Source organism: Electrona antarctica, assembly GCF_951216825.1.
Source record: "Electrona antarctica genome assembly, chromosome: 3".
Lineage (NCBI taxonomy): Eukaryota > Metazoa > Chordata > Actinopteri > Myctophiformes > Myctophidae > Electrona > Electrona antarctica.
This window is the reverse complement of record NC_136808.1, coordinates 22398770-22421148: the sequence shown is the minus strand read 5'-3', so window position 1 is coordinate 22421148 and position 22379 is coordinate 22398770. Positions and strand designations below refer to the sequence as shown.

At 45.0% G+C, this 22379-nt stretch overlaps 1 protein-coding gene across 3 annotated transcripts; it reads right to left on the bottom strand.

Moving 5' to 3' along the window:
* Positions 1 to 238: 238 nt before the first annotated feature.
* Positions 239 to 16742, bottom strand: LOC306920072 (uncharacterized protein). Of its 3 annotated transcripts, none has more exons than XM_079496690.1 (10): positions 16686 to 16742; positions 15084 to 15375; positions 14341 to 14399; positions 13800 to 14014; positions 11885 to 13179; positions 9595 to 9810; positions 7541 to 7664; positions 6597 to 6830; positions 3739 to 4089; positions 239 to 2751 (listed from the first exon to the last, which is right to left on the bottom strand). In XM_079496690.1, the coding sequence occupies exons 2-10, from the start codon at positions 15366 to 15368 to the stop codon at positions 2321 to 2323; spliced, it is 3210 nt and encodes a 1069-aa protein (XP_079352816.1). In that variant the 5' UTR covers positions 15369 to 15375; positions 16686 to 16742; the 3' UTR covers positions 239 to 2320. The 3 variants fall into 3 exon arrangements, with proteins under 3 accessions (XP_079352816.1, XP_079352815.1, XP_079352817.1); XM_079496689.1 differs by lacking the exon at positions 16686 to 16742 and adding an exon at positions 16454 to 16589; XM_079496691.1 differs by lacking the exon at positions 16686 to 16742 and adding an exon at positions 16454 to 16589 and having other exon boundaries at positions 2638 to 2739; positions 3730 to 4089.
* Positions 16743 to 22379: the final 5637 nt, after the last annotated feature.

The following is a 22379-nucleotide window of genomic DNA, read 5'->3' as shown; positions in this document are numbered from 1 at the left end:
GATACAAACTAACAAATGATATACGATTGCCGGAATGTGCGACGGCTCACCATGGACAGCTCTCCATAGTCACTACTTTCATATGAGTATACGTAGTTAGCACCTTTAGTAGCTTTAGCTACGATTACAAACGTAGATGGCAGAGAAAAAGTTAATTGCCAAAATTTGACCTATGTGTACTTAATTATTAGACCCACAGAAATAGATACAAAGCAATAAAAACATTGCATTGGCAAAATGACCAGACCAGCAACATTTATTTTTCTTGCCATATCATTATTAGTAGGTTATTATCAGCTACATTATCTCACTCGACCAAATCCTTATTGAATACTATAGTAGAGCACCGAAGTCCTGGCGTCACTGTCAGTAGAGGGCGTCAGTCCCCAGGTTCGTGTACTTTTTATTTGCATTGTAATCTCCATAGGGGGATTTTAGATCGCCTCATATAAGAACTGTGTTTGAAAAATAAACCGATCACCCCGGCCTTTTCACTCATATGGATATGAAGCATCGACTGAAGGTGGAACTGTACAAATATACCCAAAGAGTAACAAAATAAGCGTTAGAAACAATTCAAACAACCCAGAGACTACATTTCTGGGTAGGCAGGGTGGCTGCATCTGCCCGTCGCACAACAGAAACCGAATGTTAATTACATTAAGTTAAGTTTATTTTTATTTTATTGATATTTAATGTTTCGTGTTTAGTACGAGTCGAGTCACCACCAGCTGAGCTTACGTCAACGAGGAAGCTCAGGAACGCAATGTGTTGACAGCTGGGCATGACGTATATTAGCAGCGACATTGCCTTCATATGTAGTTTCAAGGCTTTTGCGGCCACATTAATTCCATTTTCTCCAGAAACTGGCTGTATCAAATATGAATGGACATCATTAACGACGCACAGCCACTCCCCTGACAGAAAGGCCGGGGTGGTCGGTTTATTTTTCAAACACAGTTCTTATATGAAGCGACCTAAAATCGCCCTATGGAGATTTCACTGCAAATAAAAAAATACATGAACCTGTGTATAGGCGCCCTCTACTGAAAGTGACATCAGACTTCGGTGCTTCATACCTTTGAAGAAGCAACAAACCATTAAAATAAAGTAAAACATCCCATCAACAGGGGGGTCACTTGGTGAGAGCGCGTCCCAAATAAATAAAGCCTGAGTTATTTGTTTGCAATCGAAAATAGCTGATCTACACAAAGTCGATTGATCGACTATTTTCATATGTCGGGTGGAAATGAGCTTGCAGATCTGCTACTTTTGGCACTTTTGTGTAGTCTCGCGTTGCCAGACTTCCAAATGCTTTCATCATACAGTCTGGAGCAATGGAAAAGCTATCATGAGTAAAATATCAAGCAGAAGTGGAGCCTCCCCACTTCCGTTTCGTCTTTACAGTCGCGCAAATTTATCCTAATATAAATAGAACACATTTAAGCATGTATAGCTTGTTGCTTAGCAGAAAAGGACATAAAGATATTTTAAAATATATTTTCGTGAACGAAAATAGCAGCTTCCTTACTCAGATTTCGGGAGGCGTAGTTCCAGACTCTATATAGCATTCGGAGAATAGTTGTCTGGCTACGCGAGACTAACTGTTGTGTGACGCTGTAGTATGATCATTGTGAAATCCATGATCTCGACCGCGGTCGAAAAATGATGATGATCAATTAGGGTGTTAAAAAAAAGAAAAAACACAAAATGTTAAAATATGGAGGTTTCTGCCCAACAGCAACGATATCAGTATTTATAATAGGTATAAATCAGATCCAGTATAAGGCTAAACTCCTTCCTGTAGTTGGCCCATGTTAGAATGCGACACAATTAAGGCTCTTTGCTGCATGTCATCAGCCTCTCTCCTGACTGTCCTGCCTCTCTGTTGCTCTAAAAACAAAAAGTAGAATCTAAAAAAGAAAAAAAACACATCAAGTCATCATCACCATGACACGAACACAGTAATAACTTTCAGTATCAGTAATAGCATTCTAGTTCAGGCATTCTTTCACTTCAGATGCAATGAACATTTTTCATCTCTTGCTTTGGATCGGTTGAAACAACTTCCACTCCTCTGGGAAACCACTGGGTAAAAGTTGTCATTTTTGAGTGGTGCAACATAGACATAGACAGCTGTGTGTGTGTCCCTGTGTCCCTGTGTCTGAGCACGAAAATAGCGTTTGTTCACCACCAAGTGTCACTGTTGCACAGCCTAACACGCAGACCCAGACAGGCCAGGGAGGAGGGCTTGTACAGTACAGTACAGTACAGTACAGTACAGTACAGTACCACTAACTTCAGACTGATCAGATTTTTTTTATCCGGTCTCTATCTCCACAGTCTCGGCCACAGAGCAGAGTTCACCGTCTCCGTGTAGGATCACCACCTCCCCGACTTGCTGCTGCTGCTGCTGGCCGCCGCCGCCACGGACCACAATGCACTGCTCTCCGTCCTCGGACATGACCACCTCCACCATCTCCTCCCCCCCCACCTGAAGAGGGCTCCCCGAGGAGGCCATGACCAGAGGGGCGGCGGAGGAGGAGCTCGGTGTGTGATGATCGCCGACCACAGTCTGGACGTAGACCACAGTGTGCTCTGCCATGAGCGCTCCTCCTCCTCCTCCGAACCTGCTCTCGCTGGCCCGCTGCGTGTGAAGCCTCCTCTTGGCCATCCTCTGCTCCTGCACTCTCCTTCCACGTGACCTCTTCTTCTCAGCCGTGATCCCGAGCCTCTCTCCTCCTCCTCGAGCTGTCACACCATTATGACATTTTAATACTTTAGTTTGTGGATCGGCTATTTCCAAATATTTTTTTAAATGTTGTGTATACGAAAGTATACGAAACTTTTTCTACATGGAAATGATTATGACGATTATGCAAAAAATAAAAAATAAATTATCTCAAAGATCGAAGTGCAATTAGGTTGACTATTTCAGTGGTCCCCCAACCTTTTAGTATGTGACCCGAAAGAGAGATATAATGTCAAACATTTGTTTTGTTTTCTAATTTATGAAATGTCTTAGATTTTCTTATTTGATTTCTTCATGAAATTAGCAAAACAAAATCAATGAATTTGTTTTAAATTAATAAAAGAATGTTGCATTTTTGCAGGGGGGGAGGTGACTTTTTGAAAATGTTTTGAAATAAATACCAGTAATAATTAAAAACAAAATAGTAGTAATTGAACCAAAAATAAAGGGACCCATAATAATGTGTCCGCGACCCACATGTGGTCCCGACCCACTGTTTGGGAAACAGTGAACAACAATGTTGATTTTGGCAGCAAATTTTGATTGTAGTTTTAGTCACATTTTAGTCTTAGTGTTAGTCTAGTTTTAGTTGACTAAATCTACAGTTGATTTAGTCGACTAAAATGTATTTTGGCGGGCCTTGATGCCGTCGTAATGGCTGATTTTACACTTCCTGAAAATAGCCGCGCTGTGACACGTTGCGACGCGTTGTAAGCTTGTAGATCTGCTATTCAGCATGCAAACAAGTGTAAATTGGCTTGTCTTTTACTTATCCTGGATCTCTTGTCCACTAGTCCCTTCCTAACATTTTAGTCTAGTTTTTATTTGTTGAAGAAATTGTCAGCACATTTAGTCTTAGTTTTAGTCATTTTGCTTTCATTTAGTTTTCATCAGTGAAAAAAGGTAGTCGACGAATATTCTTTGTCACAGTATTAGTCGATGAAATCAACAACACTGCTCTACAATAACTGTGCCACAGGTCTTACCCACTCCCGTTTCCTCCTCATCTCCCGCTCTCTCTTCTCCTTCCTCCTTCACAACTGCCGCCAGTGGCGGCGGCGGTGGTTTCCTTCTAGGTCTGCCTCTCAGCGGCCTCGAGTGGCTGTTCTCCAGAGCCGCCAAGGCCTCCAGGACCTCGCTTCCTCCTCTCTCCTCCCCCTGCTCTTCCTGCTCCTCCTCCTCCTCCTTGGCCCCTCCTCCTCCTCCTCCGTGCTGAGCCTGGTGTCTGAGCAGGCTCTGCCTCAGCGTGTAGGAGGCCCCGCAGTGGCAGCTGTGTGGCTTCTCCACCAGGTGAGACGACTTCATGTGTCTCCGCAGCTTGGTGGCCAGGATGTAGCCTGCATGGAGGGGGGGGGGAATTAAAAAATTAAAATTTTCAATTGTTTTCCCCATATCATATGTTTTGCTCTATGTGTGCGTGTGTACATAATTCAAACTGTAGGATTGATTATTGTCACGGACAGAAGTCATTCTTTCCCTTTGCATACCGCACCGGAGCACACTTGCCTATTAGTTTGCATTGCATTCAGAACGCGCCCTTAATTAAGAACCTAACTGCAGCTGTGTGTGGCTCTCAGCGGTGTCCCACTATTGACTGGCTGAAGTTAAACTGCGCGGTGTCAGAGAAGTAACAGATAGAAGCGCACAAACTTTATCCCCAACTATATCCCCCCCGCCTCCATGCTGGAAATAAAACGTCTGGGTTTCCGAGGCTACATCCGTGCTGACGCAATGACTGTCCTGTTTCTGGTTTAGCTTTACGCACGGGACGCATTAATCTCTCTTAATCTGTCTCCGGTCAGTGCGGGTTGTTGTTTATTTGCATGGCTCAGAAAATAAGTACGGTAACAAACTAACATGAGAACATTATCGAGTTGTTGAGGAGGAGGAGGAGAAGGTTCACGTCGTGAACGTGGAAGGTAATAGCAGAATGTATTCTGTGCCAAACTGCTGCTTGCTGCTGTAATGTTAATATAGACCTATGTCTTCTGTTGTGTTCTGAAGGTCGGGCTGCTGTACTGCCACTAATGTTATATTTTGTATTGTGTTCACGGGCCGCTGTGCCAATTATGCCCCCTCTCCTCTTTTCTGGTCTGTGTACCAGTGTGTGACTGCACTGTTTAGTATTTACTATTACATTTTTATGTTTTGATAATCAGCGCTTTGCCATATAGATGATACATACACTGTGCCATATTGTAGAGGCCACTGTGTGCGCAGTGCTTTGTTTGACATGCTCTGTATTTGAGCGTGCGCACCTCCACCCGCCCCCTGTTAAAGTCCCCGTCCCCCGTCCCATCATAAAACGCTGCATCCACTCAACTTCGACTTTGCTGTCTGACAAGTCGACTTGGAAAAATCTCAACTCGTTAATGCCCTATTTGGAACTACAGCCCATAGGCACCCGCTTTGTGGCGAGATCAAAGCATGTCGCTACTCGCCTACTCTACACTCTGAGGGGGGAAAGACACAGGCTTGGTGGCCAGGATGTAGCCTGCATGGGGGGGGGGGGGGGGGGGGGGGGTGACACACAACCCACCGTTTCCCAAACAGTGGGTTGGGACTCCGGACCCATTTGTGCGTCACGGAGGCGTATATCTATTCTACGTCCGAGCATAGACATGGTAACGCCCCGCCTGCCTCTGATTGGCCTACCGACTGCCCGTCTTGCCTGTCCTCCAAGATGCAAGGGTACTTCGTGGTGGGAAATAATACAAGTACAAGAGAATGGCAACATGCGACAGTAACTTTTTTGTAGAAGAGGCAAACTAATATTTTAACTATTTTTGTTTGTGCCGTTTGCTTTGATTGAATAATTGATTGAACACGTATTTGTATGATTTGATTTGGCTGTGTTCTAAATTAAAGTGTTAGTGTTGATTATCGTGTATTAATCTAATTATAGTAAACTAATACTATTATACTAAAAAAGATCAAGGGAAAAGAGACCTTTTTACAGTACAATAATGTTTCAAGTTTACACATGTATACAAATAAACAGCATAAACAATATTAGTTTGCCTCTTCTTTTTCTTTGCCTCGTATATCGTACTTATATCGTATTATTAATTTATTTCCCACCACGGAATAACCTCGCATCAGACTATCCAGCATGTATCTTCCACCTCCCAAATCCATATCAATAGACCAATTATTTGTTTACAAACATTGGGACTGGGCGCACGGGTGACTGTTTCATGTAATCAATTCCCAAAAGATCTCCAACCCTGTTGTTTTGGGGAGCGCTGGTTTCAGTTAATTCAACCTCCTCTTGTGTGTTGACTAGTGAGGTGCACCCTAGGAGACATTTATACTTCAAAGCGCAACAGTATTGCGCGCAGAGAACAGCTGATATACAAGCTCACATCGCGTCGCGGATGCGACTGTTGTGAGCGTAGAGGTCTGCGTGCGCGACACCATCGCGGGACGAAGCATAAATTATACTTATGGGCTGCAGGTGTGCGTGCAGCCGTGCACAAATAGGCTCTGCTGCCGTGTTCATGAGCGCACCTCCCGTTCTTATGACAGCGACTGGAGGTGTGGTTTTGAGGACAACTGTTTTGAATTGCTATTATTGTTCAAACACAACAGAAACCAAGGATTATATATTTCAAGGGTGAGAGATCACAATAAAAATCCTAATCATTCTTCCTCCACACTGGGATAAAAACAGCATCTGAAAGTTTGATGTGGCATTTTTTACACGTGAGTGCAGTTAGAACTTTTCCATTGCATCTTATGAGAGGTGGTGTTCTTCTGCTGCCGTTATGCGCGCGCATGCTGTTGCTTATCAGTGTGACGTCGTCTGTTAAGGCGTCTATTTGGGCATCCTTGACTTGCTCACCCTTCCCACAGACGCTGCAGCGGTGTGGCCTGTCGTCGCTGTGCAGTCTCTCGTGGGCCCTCAGGGTGTGCGGGTCCCTCAGTGCCTTCCCACAGTAGCTGCAGAGGAACACCTCCCCCGTGTGGGAGAGCAGGTGTCTGTGGAGCTCGGGCTTCTGGGAGAAACTCTGGTCGCAGTGGGTGCAAGGGTAGGGTTTCTCCCCGCTGTGGATTCTAAGGTGGCCCTGCAGGTTGCCTGACGGATAATACACAAGACAGACATTTAGTTGAGTGTTTAAAAGACAGGCTACAGACATACATACTAGAGATGCTCCCAAATATTTCCAAAAGTAGTGAAAGTTTTATAACTACAAGCAAAAAAAAAAGAAAACAAGAAATGATGACGGTCATATTTGTCAGGTGAAACAAACACTGTCTCTGTTTCTTTTTCTGTTCCAGTTAGCTCATAACATTAGCCGCTGTTATCAGGCATCCAATCATGACTAGGTCGCTATACTACGTGATTGGCTAGCAGCGTTTCAGAGTATGGGGTCAGACTCCCATTGGCTTAGGCAGCGTTGGGGGCAGCCAATCATTACGACTATATGTCAGGTTTCACCTGACAAACATCGAACTTGCTGATCTGCTACTGTGATGCTTTTGTTTGACGCTGTAGCAAGTAGGACGTTGGTTTTACGAAAAAACAGAGTTAAAATATGCTCATCTGTTTTTTGTTTGTTTCTCCTCTCATTCTATGGGAGAAAATCACAATATTTAAAAAAAACAGATACAAATATGGAGATAATTGGTGTCTGTCCCGACAGCAACGACATATGTTGGCAGAAACTCTGTGTCACAATGAAAGCCACGGCGTATTCAACATTGTGTCATTCTGAGAGATATTTCATTGATATTGAATGTTAACACCTTTAAGGATCGGTCATACTGATAATACTGCTGGTATACCTCTCTGCCTGAAGGCTTTGTCACAGTGTGGACAGACGTGGGGTTTCTCTCCCGTATGGAGCTTCATGTGGTTCCGCAGAGAGCCTGAGTTAGCCAGCAGCTTGGAACACACTAGACACTGCATCTATAGAGAGAGTCTGAGTTAGCCAGCAGCTTGGAACACACTGGACACTGCATCTATAGAAGGAGAGAGTCTGAGTTAGCCAGCAGCTTGGAACACACTAGACACTGCATCTATAGAGAGAGTCTGAGTTAGCCAGCAGCTTGGAACACACTAGACACTGCATCTATAGAAGGAGAGAGTCTGAGTTAGCCAGCAGCTTGGAACACACTAGACACTGCATCTATAGAAGGAGAGAGTCTGTGTTAGCCAGCAGCTTGGAACACACTAGACACTGCATCTATAGAGAGAGTCTGAGTTAGCCAGCAGCTTGGAACACACTAGACACTGCATCTATAGAAGGAGAGAGTCTGTGTTAGCCAGCAGCTTGGAACACACTAGACACTGCATCTATAGAGAGAGTCTGAGTTAGCCAGCAGCTTGGAACACACTAGACACTGCATCTATAGAAGGAGAGAGCCTGAGTTAGCCAGCAGCTTGGAACACACTAGACACTGCATCTATAGAAGGAGAGAGCCTGAGTTAGCCAGCAGCTTGGAACACACTGGACACTGCATCTATAGAGAGAGAGAGTCTGAGTTAGCCAGCAGCTTGGAACACACTAGACACTGCATCTATAGAGAGAGTCTGAGTTAGCCAGCAGCTTGGAACACACTAGACACTGCATCTATAGAGAGAGTCTGAGTTAGCCAGCAGCTTGGAACACACTAGACACTGCATCTATAGAGAGAGTCTGAGTTAGCCAGCAGCTTGGAACACACTGGACACTGCATCTATAGAAGGAGAGAGTCTGAGTTAGCCAGCAGCTTGGAACACACTGGACACTGCATTTATAGAGAGAGTCTGAGTTAGCCAGCAGCTTGGAACACACTGGACACTACATCTATAGAAGGAGAGAGTCTGAGTTAGCCAGCAGCTTGGAACACACTAGACACTGCATCTATAGAAGGAGAGAGTCTGTGTTAGCCAGCAGCTTGGAACACACTAGACACTGCATCTATAGAGAGAGAGAGTCTGTGTTAGCCAGCAGCTTGGAACACACTGGACACTGCATCTATAGAGAGAGAGTCTGAGTTAGCCAGCAGCTTGGAACACACTGGACACTGCATCTATAGAGAGAGAGAGTCTGAGTTAGCCAGCAGCTTGGAACACACTAGACACTGCATCTATAGAGAGAGAGAGTCTGAGTTAGCCAGCAGCTTGGAACACACTAGACACTGCATCTATAGAGAGAGTCTGAGTTAGCCAGCAGCTTGGAACACACTAGACACTGCATCTATAGAGAGAGTCTGAGTTAGCCAGCAGCTTGGAACACACTAGACACTGCATCTATAGAAGGAGAGAGTCTGAGTTAGCTAGCAGCTTGGAACACACTAGACACTGCATCTATAGAAGGAGAGAGCCTGAGTTAGCCAGCAGCTTGGAACACACTGGACACTGCATCTATAGAAGGAGAGAGCCTGAGTTAGCCAGCAGCTTGGAACACACTGGACACTGCATCTATAGAGAGAATCTGAGTTAGCCAGCAGCTTGGAACACACTGGACACTGCATCTATAGAGAGAATCTGAGTTAGCTAGCAGCTTGGAACACACTAGACTTACTGGATCTCTTGTCCACTATAGTCCCTTCCTACCCTTTTAGTCTAGTTTTTATTTGTTGACGAAATTGTTAGTTTTAGTCATCATAGCTTAGTTTTCATCAGTGGAAAAAGGTAGTCGGCGAAAAAAAATTGTCTTAGTTTTAGTCGACGAAATCAACACTGACACGTCCAAAACGTTCGCGCGTCGCACCACGTTTAGAGCTTGCTGATCTGTTACTTCAGAGCGACGCTGTAATAATGTGATAAAGCGGGGCTTTAGCAGGATTTACGATTTATTTTTTAAAATATGGAGATCAGAGGTTTTTGCCCGACAGGATAGGGTAGGCCTTACCTTGGGGAGTTGCTGGTGTGCTTCCTTCTTGCAGTGGTTGAGGCGGTGGATGCGCAGGGAGGGCCGCCGTGCGAAGGCCTTACCACACAGCTCACACACGTAGGGCTTCTCTCCAGTGTGCAGCACCATGTGCTCCTTGAGGTCCCTCTTCAGCCCGTAGCTCTTCTGGCATGAGGCCCAGGGGCAGGAGAACGGACGCTCGCCTCGGTGGCTCAGCTGGGGACATTCAGTATTATTATTGTTTTCGTCGACAAAAACTAAGACGAAAAATGTTCGTCGACTACCTTTTTTCACTGACGAAAACGAAATGGAAACTAAATAAAAAACTGAGCTATGATGACTAAAACTAAGACTAAATATACTGACAATTTCGTCAACAAATAAAAACTAGACTAAAATGTTAGGAAGGGACTAGTGGACAAGAGATCCAGTATAAGTCATTTTACAATTTGTTGCATGCTGAAAATAGCAGATCTACGTGCTGTGACGCGTTGTGGGCTTGTAAATCGGCTATTTTCAGCAAGTGTAAAAACATCAAGGCCCGCCAGAATACGTTTTAGTAGACTAAATCAACTATAGATGTAGTCGACTAAAATCGTATGATACTTAGTCGACTAAAACTAGACTAACACTAAAACATTCCAGGTGACTAAAATGTGACTAAACTAAGTGAAAACTATTCAAGAGACTAATGACTAAAACTAAAATCTGCTGCCAAAAACAACACTGTTACAGTATATGGGTGACCGGATCCAAACTGTTCATTTGAGAGACAAGACTGACGGGGCGAGGTTAGAAACGTAAACATGCCATGCTCTTAATCCATTTAGACCTGAGGACCATTCTACAAATGCCTTATAAAGTTTTCTGAAAACCCTATGTTTCTGTCAGTCGTTCTCAAACATCATCATGTCAAGTGTGGGAGGGACATTTCTCATGTTATTTTAACAGGCTTAAAGAACATGGAAAAGAGACAATGAAGGAAAAGAGACAATGAAGAAAAGAGACAATGAAGAAAAGAGACAATTTAAATGAGAGAGCTTTACAACAGAAAGCCAACTATTAGGGAACTAACTATTAGGGCATTTGACACAATGTGGGACAGGGTCTCAGGACGCCTGAAAAGTCTTGGAAATGTAGGGCAAAGGGGACGTCTGGTCACCCTAATTATTTTGTATTATTATTGTACTAAGTACTGTACACTGTGTACAGCATACATTTGAGTACTTACAGTACATATAGCCGATAATGCACTTTATGTTATGAAAGTGCCCCATCTGGTGACAAATCAGAGGTACTGTATGTTCCCATTTCATCACTGTGTGTGTGTGTGTGTGTGTGTGTGTGTGTGTGTGTGTGTGTGTGTGTGTGTATAACATTGTTTACTGGACAAGCCATCGGTTTCACCAAATAACTGCATTCTACATGTGATTAATAGAAGTGTAATTGTCATTGCAACAGAGGTCTGGTCGCTCTCCCCATCAGTGTTGTTTTTGGCAGGAAATTTAGATTTTAGTTTTAGTCATAGTCTCTTCAATAGTTTTCATTTAGTTTCAGTCACATTTTTTTTTGTTTTACTGTTAAGTCTAGTTTTAGTCGACTAAATATAAGATTTTAGTCGACTAAATCTACAGTTGATCTAGTCGACTAAAATGTATTTTGGCGGGCTTTGATGCCATCGTGTTGTTTTTACACTTGCTGAAAATAGCCGATCTACAAGCTCACAACGCATCGCATTGTGAGCTTGTAGATCTGCTATTTTCAGCCTGCAACCAATACAATACAAGTGTAAAATGAGTCATAAATGACTTATACTGGATCTCTTGTCCACTAGTCCCTTCCTAACATTTTAGTCTAGTTTTTATCTGTTGACGAAATTGTCAGTATATTTTAGTCATAGTGTCATCATAGCATAGTTTTCATTTAGTTTCCGTCAGTTTAAGTGGAAAAAGGTAGTCGACGAACATTTTTCGTCTTAGTTTTAGTCGACAAAATCAACACTGTTGTGTTGTCGTCCCAGCTACTGCATAATCTGCATTGCATTGTGGGACGTTCATAGCAGTGTAGTGTGTACTGTCCACTGCTGCATACTGTATTATTTCCAGTATTTAGAGTGCATTTCATGTACTAATGAATAGCTACTGAGCTTCTGGACATGCAAAAAAATGTCACATACTAATTTGGGAATACTGATGAATAGTATAATTGTGTTGGTACGGAATTTCCGACACAGCCTATCATCATTCAATCAAAGAATCAAACAAACAACAAGCCAAGCGGTTTACCGTACCTGGTGGGCTTTGTAGTTCTCAGCAGAGCTGTAGTTCTTCCCGCAGTGCTCACAGCTGTAGGGTTTCCGGTCCGTGTGGGTGAACCGGTGTTTCTTTAAGTGACACAACTGGTAGAAGCTTTTGCCACAGTCGGAGCACTGGTACCGTCGCTCCCTGGCGACCGCCTCGGGTTCCGATTCCTCCGATCGCCTGGCGACGACGCCTTCCCCGGCCACACGGCCCCTCGTATCGGCACGATCGCATGTTTCCGCAGAAACGCCGTCGTCCCCGGTACCGGGCACCACAACAGCGGCCTCTGGCGCGCGGCTGCTGCTGCTGGCGCGCTGTCCGTTTGTCTGTCTGTGTGTCGGCGGCGGCGAGGAGGCGCGCCGTTGCTTCGCTTGGGGGGCGAGTTGGCCAATCAGCAGGTGACGTCGACGGGGTTTCAACGCCAGACGGGAGCTGTGTCTGACGGGAGGGGGAGGGGGAGGAGGAGGAGGGGCGGTGGGGGAGGAGGCCTGGTGGTCAGTCTCTCTACACTTTGGAGCGACGGTCTGTCTGTCTGTCGCAGCGCAGTTTGTCTGTCTGTCTGCTGGGGCGCAGTCTGTCTGTCTGTCTGCTGGGGCGCAGTCTGTCTGTCTGTCTGCCGCAGCGCAGTCTGTCTGTCTGTCTGCTGGGGCGCAGTCTGTCTGTCTGTCTGCTGGGGCGCAGTCTGTCTGTCTGTCTGCCGGGGCGCAGTCTGTCTGCCTGTCTGCTGGGGCGCAGTCTGTCTGTCTGTCTGCTGGGGCGCAGTCTGTCTGTCTGTCTGCTGGGGCGCAGTCTGTCTGTCTGTCTGCTGGGGCGCAGTCGGTCTGTCTGTCTGCCGGGGCGCAGTCTGTCTGTCTGTCTGCCGGGGTGCAGTCTGTCCGTCTGTCTGCCGGGGCGATGGCGCTCTGTGGGTGGGTCACTGCGTGCGCCGCCTGTGCTCCTGGCGTCTGTGAGCGTGCGTCTGAGCTGTCGACTCCGTCACAGAGCAGCGTGGCGGTTGAGGTGTCGGGTGTCGTCTCGTGCGTTTCGGTCGCGGCGTGGCCCTGTGGGCCGTGCTGATGCGGCGGCTCTATTGTCGTTGTTCCTGAGCCCCGCCTCCTCGTCCTGCACGTGGACAGTTGACTCCTCCTCTTGATGATGCGTTTCCTGGAGTCGCCGTTCTTCTCCGTTTCCTGCCGGCGGCTGCTCCTCCTTTGCGTTTGCTCCTCCTCCTCCTCGTTGTCCCGGTCTGCGAGCGTGTCGGTGAAAACCACGCTGTGTTCTGAAGGGTTTGTCATCGTCTCGCAACCTGGAGCGAGGCGACAGGCAATCACACGTCAACCCATTAACTAGCAATAACTAGTAATTGGCCGCCGACCCCCATCTGAAAATGTGTTGTTCCAGGGACCCCCCCCCCCCCCAGAAGCAAAGATATGAATTAAAAGCATTTACTGTGAATGAATATATATTCAAAGATTTGTACACATTTTCATGATTTCTGACTCTTCTAGCCTATTCTGGATAAAAGCCCCTTTTTGTTATACTCATAGCACGGCACCGAGTGCTGTGCTACAAGCTTGTAGATCTGCTATTTTTTTTAAATCGTGAAAATGTGTCGCACATCTTTGAATATATTCTTTCAGAGCGAGTTTTTAACTAAAATCTTTGCTTCTGGGGAGGGTCCCTGGAACAACATATTTTCAGATGGGGGTCGGCGGCCAATTACATATAATTCTGGGGTCCTTGACATGAAATAGTTTGAGAACCACTCATAATATAGAAACATGGGTTTTTCAGAAAACTGTCATGATTTAGAAGACATTTTGTAGAATCAACCTCAGGTCTAAATGAGCTAGGCAGCTCGCTCTAACTCTTCTAATAACTTAATTGCGACTATATCCACAACGTCAGTAACTCATCATGGTGCACCTTGGTCTTGTCCAGTCCCAGTGTGGACTGGTTGGGCTTTGGCAGTTGGACCGTCCCCTCCGCGGTCTCCGTACAACAGCAACTCGGTTCCTGAGTGGATGTCTTGAGACACGTGAAGACACACATCCACGCAGCCCGCCTCACACACCTCTCCTCCACACACACACTGCACTGCCACATTCTGCTGCCCTGCGCTGTGCACATGGCAGGCAAAGCTAGACACACACACACACACACACACACACACACACACACACACACACACACACACACACACACACACACACACACACACACACACACACACACACACACACACACACACACACACACACACACACACACACACACACACACACACACACACACACACACACACACACACACACACACACACACACAGAGAGAGAGAGAGAGAGAGAGAGAATTATTTCTAAATTACAATACTGGGGATTTTGCTGTGCACTAATAGTTTACTTCACCTCTTGCGTATGTGTGTGTATTTGTGTGTATTTGTGTGTGTGTGTGTGTGTGTACTCACCTGATCCAAATGGGTTTGTTCAGTAGAGCTTCTATGTCCGGCTCCATCCCCATCACTACCTACAGCACAACACTTTATTTTACACCGTTGCCTTTTCAGTTCCATAACAACAACAACAACAACAACAACGGTAATAATAACAACCACGGCTGCATATTGTTCTTCCAGCAGTCTCAGGTGCTTTAAATTATATTACAGTATGTTATGTGTATTTGTGTGAAAACATAGTTGGTTTTCTTTTGTGGTTATTTCTGTCTCATTAGTGTTGGGTCCTCTTCATGATACATCCATCCATCCATCTTCAACCGCTTATCCGTAGTCAGGTCGCGGGGGCAACAGCTCCACCAGAGAGCTCCAGACTTCCCTATCCAGAGCAACATTAGTAACTACCTCCTGGGGGATCTCGCGGCATTCCAAGGCCAGTGAGTCGATGTGATTCCTCCATCTGCGCCTTGGTCTGCCCCGAGGTCTTCTCCCAGTGGGACGTGCCTCTAGGGAGACGCCTGAGACACGTCTGTGATGTACTGTAAACAAAGTCTGTCTGGAGCGGCGGACGGTCATCATTTCATTCACCCGGAAAATGAAATTTGCAAACGCGATCGCCGGTTTCTTTAGTTCTGGGCCGTTGAATAAAGCTTGTTTTGACCAGATAAAACGCAACGTGGGAAAATAATGTGAGAGATGCATGTACAGTATTTGTGTAAATGCGTTTCCAATGAGGCGGTCAGTGATATTCTGTTCACCTGTTCTGTCTCCATGTCGTGTGTCGGACATTGTCTGGACCCTGGTTCAGAGGCCATGATGAGGTCACCACCACCACCATCGGGGTCAGCGCAGTCCGGCCAGACCCGTTCCCGGTCCGTCTCCTTCCCCAGGAGCACGCCGGCCCGCAGGGAGCGGCCCACCCACCACAGCCCCAGCCTGCCCTCGCAGCATCGGGACGGACCCACAGCACAGCCCTCGGGGAGCAGGCTGGACAGCAGGGACATGAGAGGAGACAGGCTGGGAGGTGGAGGGAGGCTGGCCATGACCACCCTGTCATGGAGAGAGAGGAACATATATTTTAATTAATGAATTATTATTATTATATTTTAATTAATTAATTATTATTATTATATTTATGTTCTTTTTTCACCTAAACGCCATCATTGATGTTCATTGCAATGCCATTGGTCATGATATTTGCATAAAAATAGTATAAATACCCCCCACAGAGGATAATAATTATTATAAATATGCATAAAATTTCATTTCCTCTGATAAGTCCTAGTAGTAAAAAGTAGTAGTAAGGTTGAAATCTGTACAAATTAATCCGGATTTTACAGGGTTAAGCAATCTGGGGAGTCGGGATCCCCTCAAAATAATTTATGATAAGGGCAACATGGACACTTTGAAATACTAAAATATCTAAAAACACACATTACCCACACATATTATAGGTTATTAACCCCAGGAAAGTGTTTCTTGTCTCCCAAACATCATTAAAATAAGATCTGGTTGCAAAAGGGGTGAAGTGTAATAAAAAGAACAGTCTGGCATGGTGAGGAATGGATATCATCCTGTAGTAATAGGACCAAAAGAAGCTGCTGAGATCATATTGGATGAATGACTGGGAGAACAGGCAAAGGTGAGACCTTGACTTGATGCTTGCTTGACATGTCACATGATTAATTAAGACAATGAATATGTACACCGACCAGCATTTGCTTAGAGACTCATTCTGATATTGCTGATTAAACCATTCTCGTCGTTCAGTCAGTGTTCATAAAGCTGAACCAGGGTGTGATTGATGTCACCACCATCTGTATCTAACGCAGGGAAAACACTTTCTGGCCAACAATCATCCCCACAGAGTCGGACTGTCGGACATGAGAGGAAAGAGAAATACTACATAACTAACCGGCGAGCTGTTTAAACAACTAACTTAACACACAACGAGATGGTTGTCGTCAAACATCATAGTATGTGTTATTGCGGTATCACTGAACATTTGTTGTTTCCAGGCACAGTTAGCACACTAGCTAACTAACGCAAATAAGTGCCTGTGAGTCATACGAGTAGCCTACAGGTAAAGACATTAAAGATAGATACTTAAAATGAACAGTGTACTGACTTGGAGCGTGCTTAATGTCGTGGATATAGTTTTCTACAGTTTATTCCACTGTAAACTCTGGGAAAGCCATCGTTCTCCAGCGAAAAACATCATAACAGGAAATACTCCTCCGACTCCGGTCCGCTGAATAAATGGTCCGATGAGGAACATGGATTTTGGAATGTTTGTTGTTCCTTTTCACGCACAGGTCCTAGTGTGAAATGAAATGAAATGAAATGATTACTATATTTACCCAGGGTATCTGGGCCTATGATCTGGGCTAAGCTCAAGAACTTGTTTCCAGCCAGGCCCTGCTCATAGAACATTTCATCGTAGTGGTTCAATGCCTTGTTCAAGGGCACTTCAGCGGTGGTACTTTTAACGTGTCGGACCGCTGATTCGAACTGGCGACCTTCCGGTATCAAGACCGCTCCGCAATCCGTTCGGCCACCGCTGCCACATACCGCTGCCACACACGTGTGTGTGTGTGTGTGTGTGTGTGTGTGTGTGTGTGTGTGTGTGTGTGTGTGTGTGTGTGTGTGTGTGTGTGTGTGTGTGTGTGTGTGTGTGTGTGTGTGTGTGTGTGTGTGTGCGCGCGCGTGCGCCTAATGTTGCCTTACTTGCGCGAAAATACATTTGGATTGTTTATTCACATTCATACAATAAGCACAAATGTCGTTTGGGTGAGTTTATTGCCATGAAATACAATCAAGTGTTATTTCTCATGAAGAGAAGAGGGCAATGTATGGAGGGAATTGCGACTTGGATGTTGCAGTGTCATCAAAATGTAAACATACAGTCTTGTGTGTGTTTGATTTTCTTCTCTTTTTCATCATCTTTCAGATTAGGCTACTACTGGGAAGCGAACTGTAGTCCTCCGTGTCCTTCCTGTGATCCTTGTAGATGATGACACACAGCCCCCAGCCAAGACCCAGACCTTTTGTAGCCCCCAGCCAAGACCCATTCCTTTTGTAGCCCCCAGCCAAGACCCAGACCTTTTGTAGCCCCCAGCCAAGACCCATTCCTTTTGTAGCCCCCAGCCAAGACCCAGACCTTTTGTAGCCCCCAGCCAAGACCCATTCCTTTTGTAGCCCCCAGCCAAGACCCAGACCTTTTGTAGCCCCCAGCCAAGACCCATTCCCTTTGTAGTCCCCAGCCAAGACCCAGACCTTTTGTAGCCCCCAGCCAAGACCCATTCCTTTTGTAGCCCCCAGCCAAGACCCATTCCTTTTGTAGCCCCAGCCAGGACCCAGTCCTTTTGTAGCCCCCAGCCAATACCCATTCCTTTTGTAGCCCCCAGCCAAGACCCAGACCTTTTGTAGCCCCCAGCCAAGACCCAGACCTTTTGTAGCCCCCAGCCAAGACCCAGACCGCAACAGCCCTGCCAATCGGGCTCAGCCCTATTGGCACGGTGGGTTGCGTGTTGGTCTGGCGAGTGGGAGGCCCGGGTTCAATCCCTGCTTCCGCGTAATGCTACACTTTGTCAGTTGTCTTTAGTCCTGACTATTTAATTCCACACCACAGGGTGGATGTTTAATGGATGTATACGATATTGTAGTATTGCTAAATGGGTGTACTTGATTGGTACACTCCTTGGGCTAAAAACAGCCATAGCCACTTGCCCAAAATGTGCTGACCATATCTCATTTGTCATGATGTCTATGGCCGTTTTTAGCCCAAGGAGTGTTTTTTGTGCAAAACGAATGCTTGGAATGGATTCAGAATCATGAAAAACCCCTAGTTTGACATGTCACATGCTACTTAAAGCATAAGGAAACAATTTTGCCTGCCATAGGATGTTAATGAAAAAGAAAATTGCCCAATACTAACAGCCGGTCAGCAAGTGGATTCATGAATATATGTATATAGACAATCTTTTAGGCCAATAAAAAAGACTATATACCAAGTTTCCCACTTTAAACAAAAGAAGCCTGTCGCGCCGGACTATACCTTGACTCGTCAAAACCACTCTCAAAGGGCACCTATGGACGGCTGCAATTCCAAACTGGCCCCCGTAATTAGGGTCTGTAATTAGTAGTATTTGTATGTCTCTAAATGTTCTGATGAATTGAAAATGGTGGACCCGGTTGTAAACAAGTGTAATGCTTTATAATGGTGTCGTCCACAGTAACAGTTTTTGTATTGAGTTGTGCTTTCATTTGAAATGTACTAATTCTGCATACTGTGAATAACATGTTTCAATCAATCAGACAATCAATCAATCAATCAATCAATCAATCAAACCATGTAACACAAACTGTATAGGCCTATACATTTAATACTATTAGGTTAAATTGATACATGCAGTCAGTAGATAATTCAGTGCATGGCAAGAGAGCTGCAAGAGACAGGACATTTTGTTCTGTTGACTGCATTGTTTGTCCTTAGTAAGAATGTGTTGATCTCGCATTTCTTGTGGCGCAGCTGCCTTTTCATGCAACTAGAAAATGTGTCCGCCAAGTCAGGGCAACTTCTAAAAACCTTTTAGATGTCATTCTTGGCCAATCAGGCTGAAATATGAAAAATGTGACACGTTCGTCTATAGAGATACTGTGTACCTATCTGTGTGATTTTTGGACAAAAAGGAGTAGGCCTAATAGGAAAAAAGTGTGTTGCAAAAATCGGCCTCCTTGTGGCACTAAAACCAATCAATCTTAGCTAATCAGGATGGAATATGAAAAATCTGACAGATCCGTCTTGATCACATAGAGATGCTGTGCAACGATTTGTGTGATGTCTGGACAAAACCTGTAGGCCTAGGGTGCACTCACACGGTTAATGCAATTCTCTGTGCTCGTTGGATCAATGCTGTGTTGTGTCATGGCCGCCCAATGCATTTCCAATGGAGGTCACATGGTTTGACACAACATTGTGTTGTATGAGGGGGAGGGGCGCAGTCGAAACACAGCTGAAAGCGATACAACAGACCCCTCCCCCTATGTTGTGTCAAACCATGTGACCGCCATTGGAAATGTATTGGGCGGCCATGATACTACACAGCATTGATCCAACGAGCACGAGAATTGCATTAAAGGTGTGAGCTCAGCCTTAGGGTGCACTCACACGGTTAATGCAATTCTCTGTGCTCGTTGGATCAATGCTGTGTTGTGTCATGGCCGCCCAATGCATTTCCAATGGAGGTCACATGGTTTGACACAACATTGTGTTGTATGAGGGGGAGGGGCGCAGTCGAATGCTACACAGCATTGATCCAACGAGCATGAGAATTGCATTAAAGGTGTGAGCTCAGCCCTAGGAGTAATGTCAAATAAAATGTTTTGCAAAAATCGGCATCCTGGTGGCGCTATATCAAACTGAGTTCTGCTCTGGCATCCAGAGAGTGTGTGTGCACAGTTTCACGTTGATTGGGCCAACGGTGCCGGAGAGCAGCTGCTCACAGATAAACAGTGGACACACGGACGGACAGACAGATAAACAGTGGACACACGGACGGACAGACAGCACTATTTGGATGGCTGTGGAACCAAACAGCCGTTTAGCACATGTCTCTTACATGCTGCCTAAATTAATCTTCAGTTGGGGACGATTGAGAGGCAGACATGTCTGAGTTGGTTGCCAGCCCAGTACATACCTCGACTCATTCAGACTCTTCCAGAATGTTACATTCAACCCCTTTCCCATTCTTCTTCTGTACAGCAATGACTGTAAAACCAAAGTGAATTCAAGCCTTCCAGTTCTTCCAAGTGCTTCAAAGGTTTTGTGAAAGCATTTATTTTTATTTTTTCGTAGATTCACAGTCCACCAGGGCATGGCAAGCTGGAAGGCATGGGCACAAGGTTTTACCCAGATTTCCGCAGATTGTATTGGTTGGCTGGCACAAACCTGTCTTTGCCTGTACACAGTATGGCCTTTATGTATTTGGGTGGAAGCTGAGCCTTGCTACAAGTAAACTTGCATGATACAAGAGCAAGACAATTAAGTTAGTGTCATCACGTTGTGTGTCTTGGCAAGGTGGATGGCATGTCCTGGTATCCACCTCTTCTTCAGATGGACTGCTAATTTATAAAGAGCTTTCGTGTAGAGGGGAAAAAATGTGGACTGAGGAATGAAGGGAGGCAAGGATAGACCCCTGCTGGGACCCCAGTCAATTGGCTTAAGTGATTGAATAACTAAATTACATGGCTTACTCTATAATAGCAAAATATGGTTTGAGATGAATACTGTAATTCCTAAAGTGTGGTCCATGCAGGGAGCCTCAGAGTGTTCCTTGAGCAGGTTCCAAATGGACCTTTACAGGTCTGCAACTGTGGGGGTCCTTGTAACAAAAAGGTTTGATATTATTTATTGGGTAGCCGAAGAGAGAAAGGACTTTGACAGGAGGCCTGGGGAAGGGAGGTGAACCGGTATGCACTATGTGGACAGTTTGAAAGGAAATGGTCAGTTTGAATGAGGGGAGGGTGTGGTGGAGAGCCGTTAAAAGGACTCCTTTCAGTCACAGGGCAGAGCTGACGGCATCTGCAACCCACCCTGTTGGGCAAATAGAAATGTACCGTAATGTTATTATTCTTATGACTCAGCGCTACAAACTATTTACACCGACTGCAGCCTCAGAAACATTGAGCTCACTTTAGAGCGGGAAGGTGAAAGACGCATTTGTTGCCTCCACCTGGACGGTTTGGGTGGTGGCCCTCAGGGAATGAATGCGGGTGGGGTTTGGGTGGTGGCCCTCAGGGAATGAATGCGGGTGGGGTTTGGGTGGTGGCCCTCTGGGAGTGAATGTGGGTGGGGTGATTGATCTGTGTCTATGTTTTGTAAGTTAAATAATTTTGATCTAAGCAGTGTAACCACTTAACACAAAGACCTGTGAGGCCGATTCTAAAAACGCCTTCTACATCCTAACAGTTTTCAGAAAACACTTATGTTGCTATATCAGTTGTGACAAAGGAGGCTGAAAAACGTCCACAAAAGAAAGTTCAGGGTAAATTGCAAAGTCAATCTGCTATTTTTGCTATTTTGACAATTTGTGACAAATTTCTCCTATATTGACATGTCCAAAATAGGGTTGAAAGGTTGAAAGTGGTTAAATAGGTCTGCAGATCCACGTTATCTGATTTATTTTGTGTCGCACCGTGATTGTAGATCAGCTATTTTAAGTACCATAGCTAAGATAAATAGATACACATATTGCCCATAGACGGTAATAATTTAAGTATTTTTTATTTGGCATTCAATGATATGTTTATAGAATTCAATCACTCAAACATGAGCCACATTTGGGTATACTATATGCAGAGCTTCATCACACGTAAGTTGGTGTTGTAAAGCATAACAGAAAACTCAAGACAAGACAACATAAATATACCTTGATATGGGAGGACAAATATTGCTGTTTCAGTCAGTAATTGTGGACCAGCATAGACACACACCAATGCAAATAAACTGTTTTATTGCTGCAAATATATTTGCCACTGCATTAATAATTGTCTGTTGAACTCATGTGGTCTGCACACTTATTTTCTAGCCTGGATCCAGCTTCAAGAAAGCTACAGTCTGATAATCAGGCTACTTATTTTCCTGATGTGATAAACTCTCGCCGTAGGCTTACAGTAGTAAAATTGTGATATTCGAGTTAATTGTCAGACTATGTAGTTCTGTCTTCTTGTGGTACATATACATCATAGATCATACAGAAGGTAGCATTATTTATTGTATTACTCAAGAAGGCACAGCCTCCCTCATGTACAACAACAACAACAACGAGGCAAAGGAAATGCAAAAAAAACGAAACAAAAAAGCAGTCAGAAATGGAAAACAAACACAAGCACAAGAATGCTCCTGCAGATATTTTAGTTTTTCCGAGGTTACATATAAATAGTTAACACAATTAACTAGTTGATGCACTGCAGGTTATTCTACACGTGTCCCACAGAAACACTATGCACTGCACAGCGTTGTGAAAGATTTTGACAACTCTACTGAACGCAAT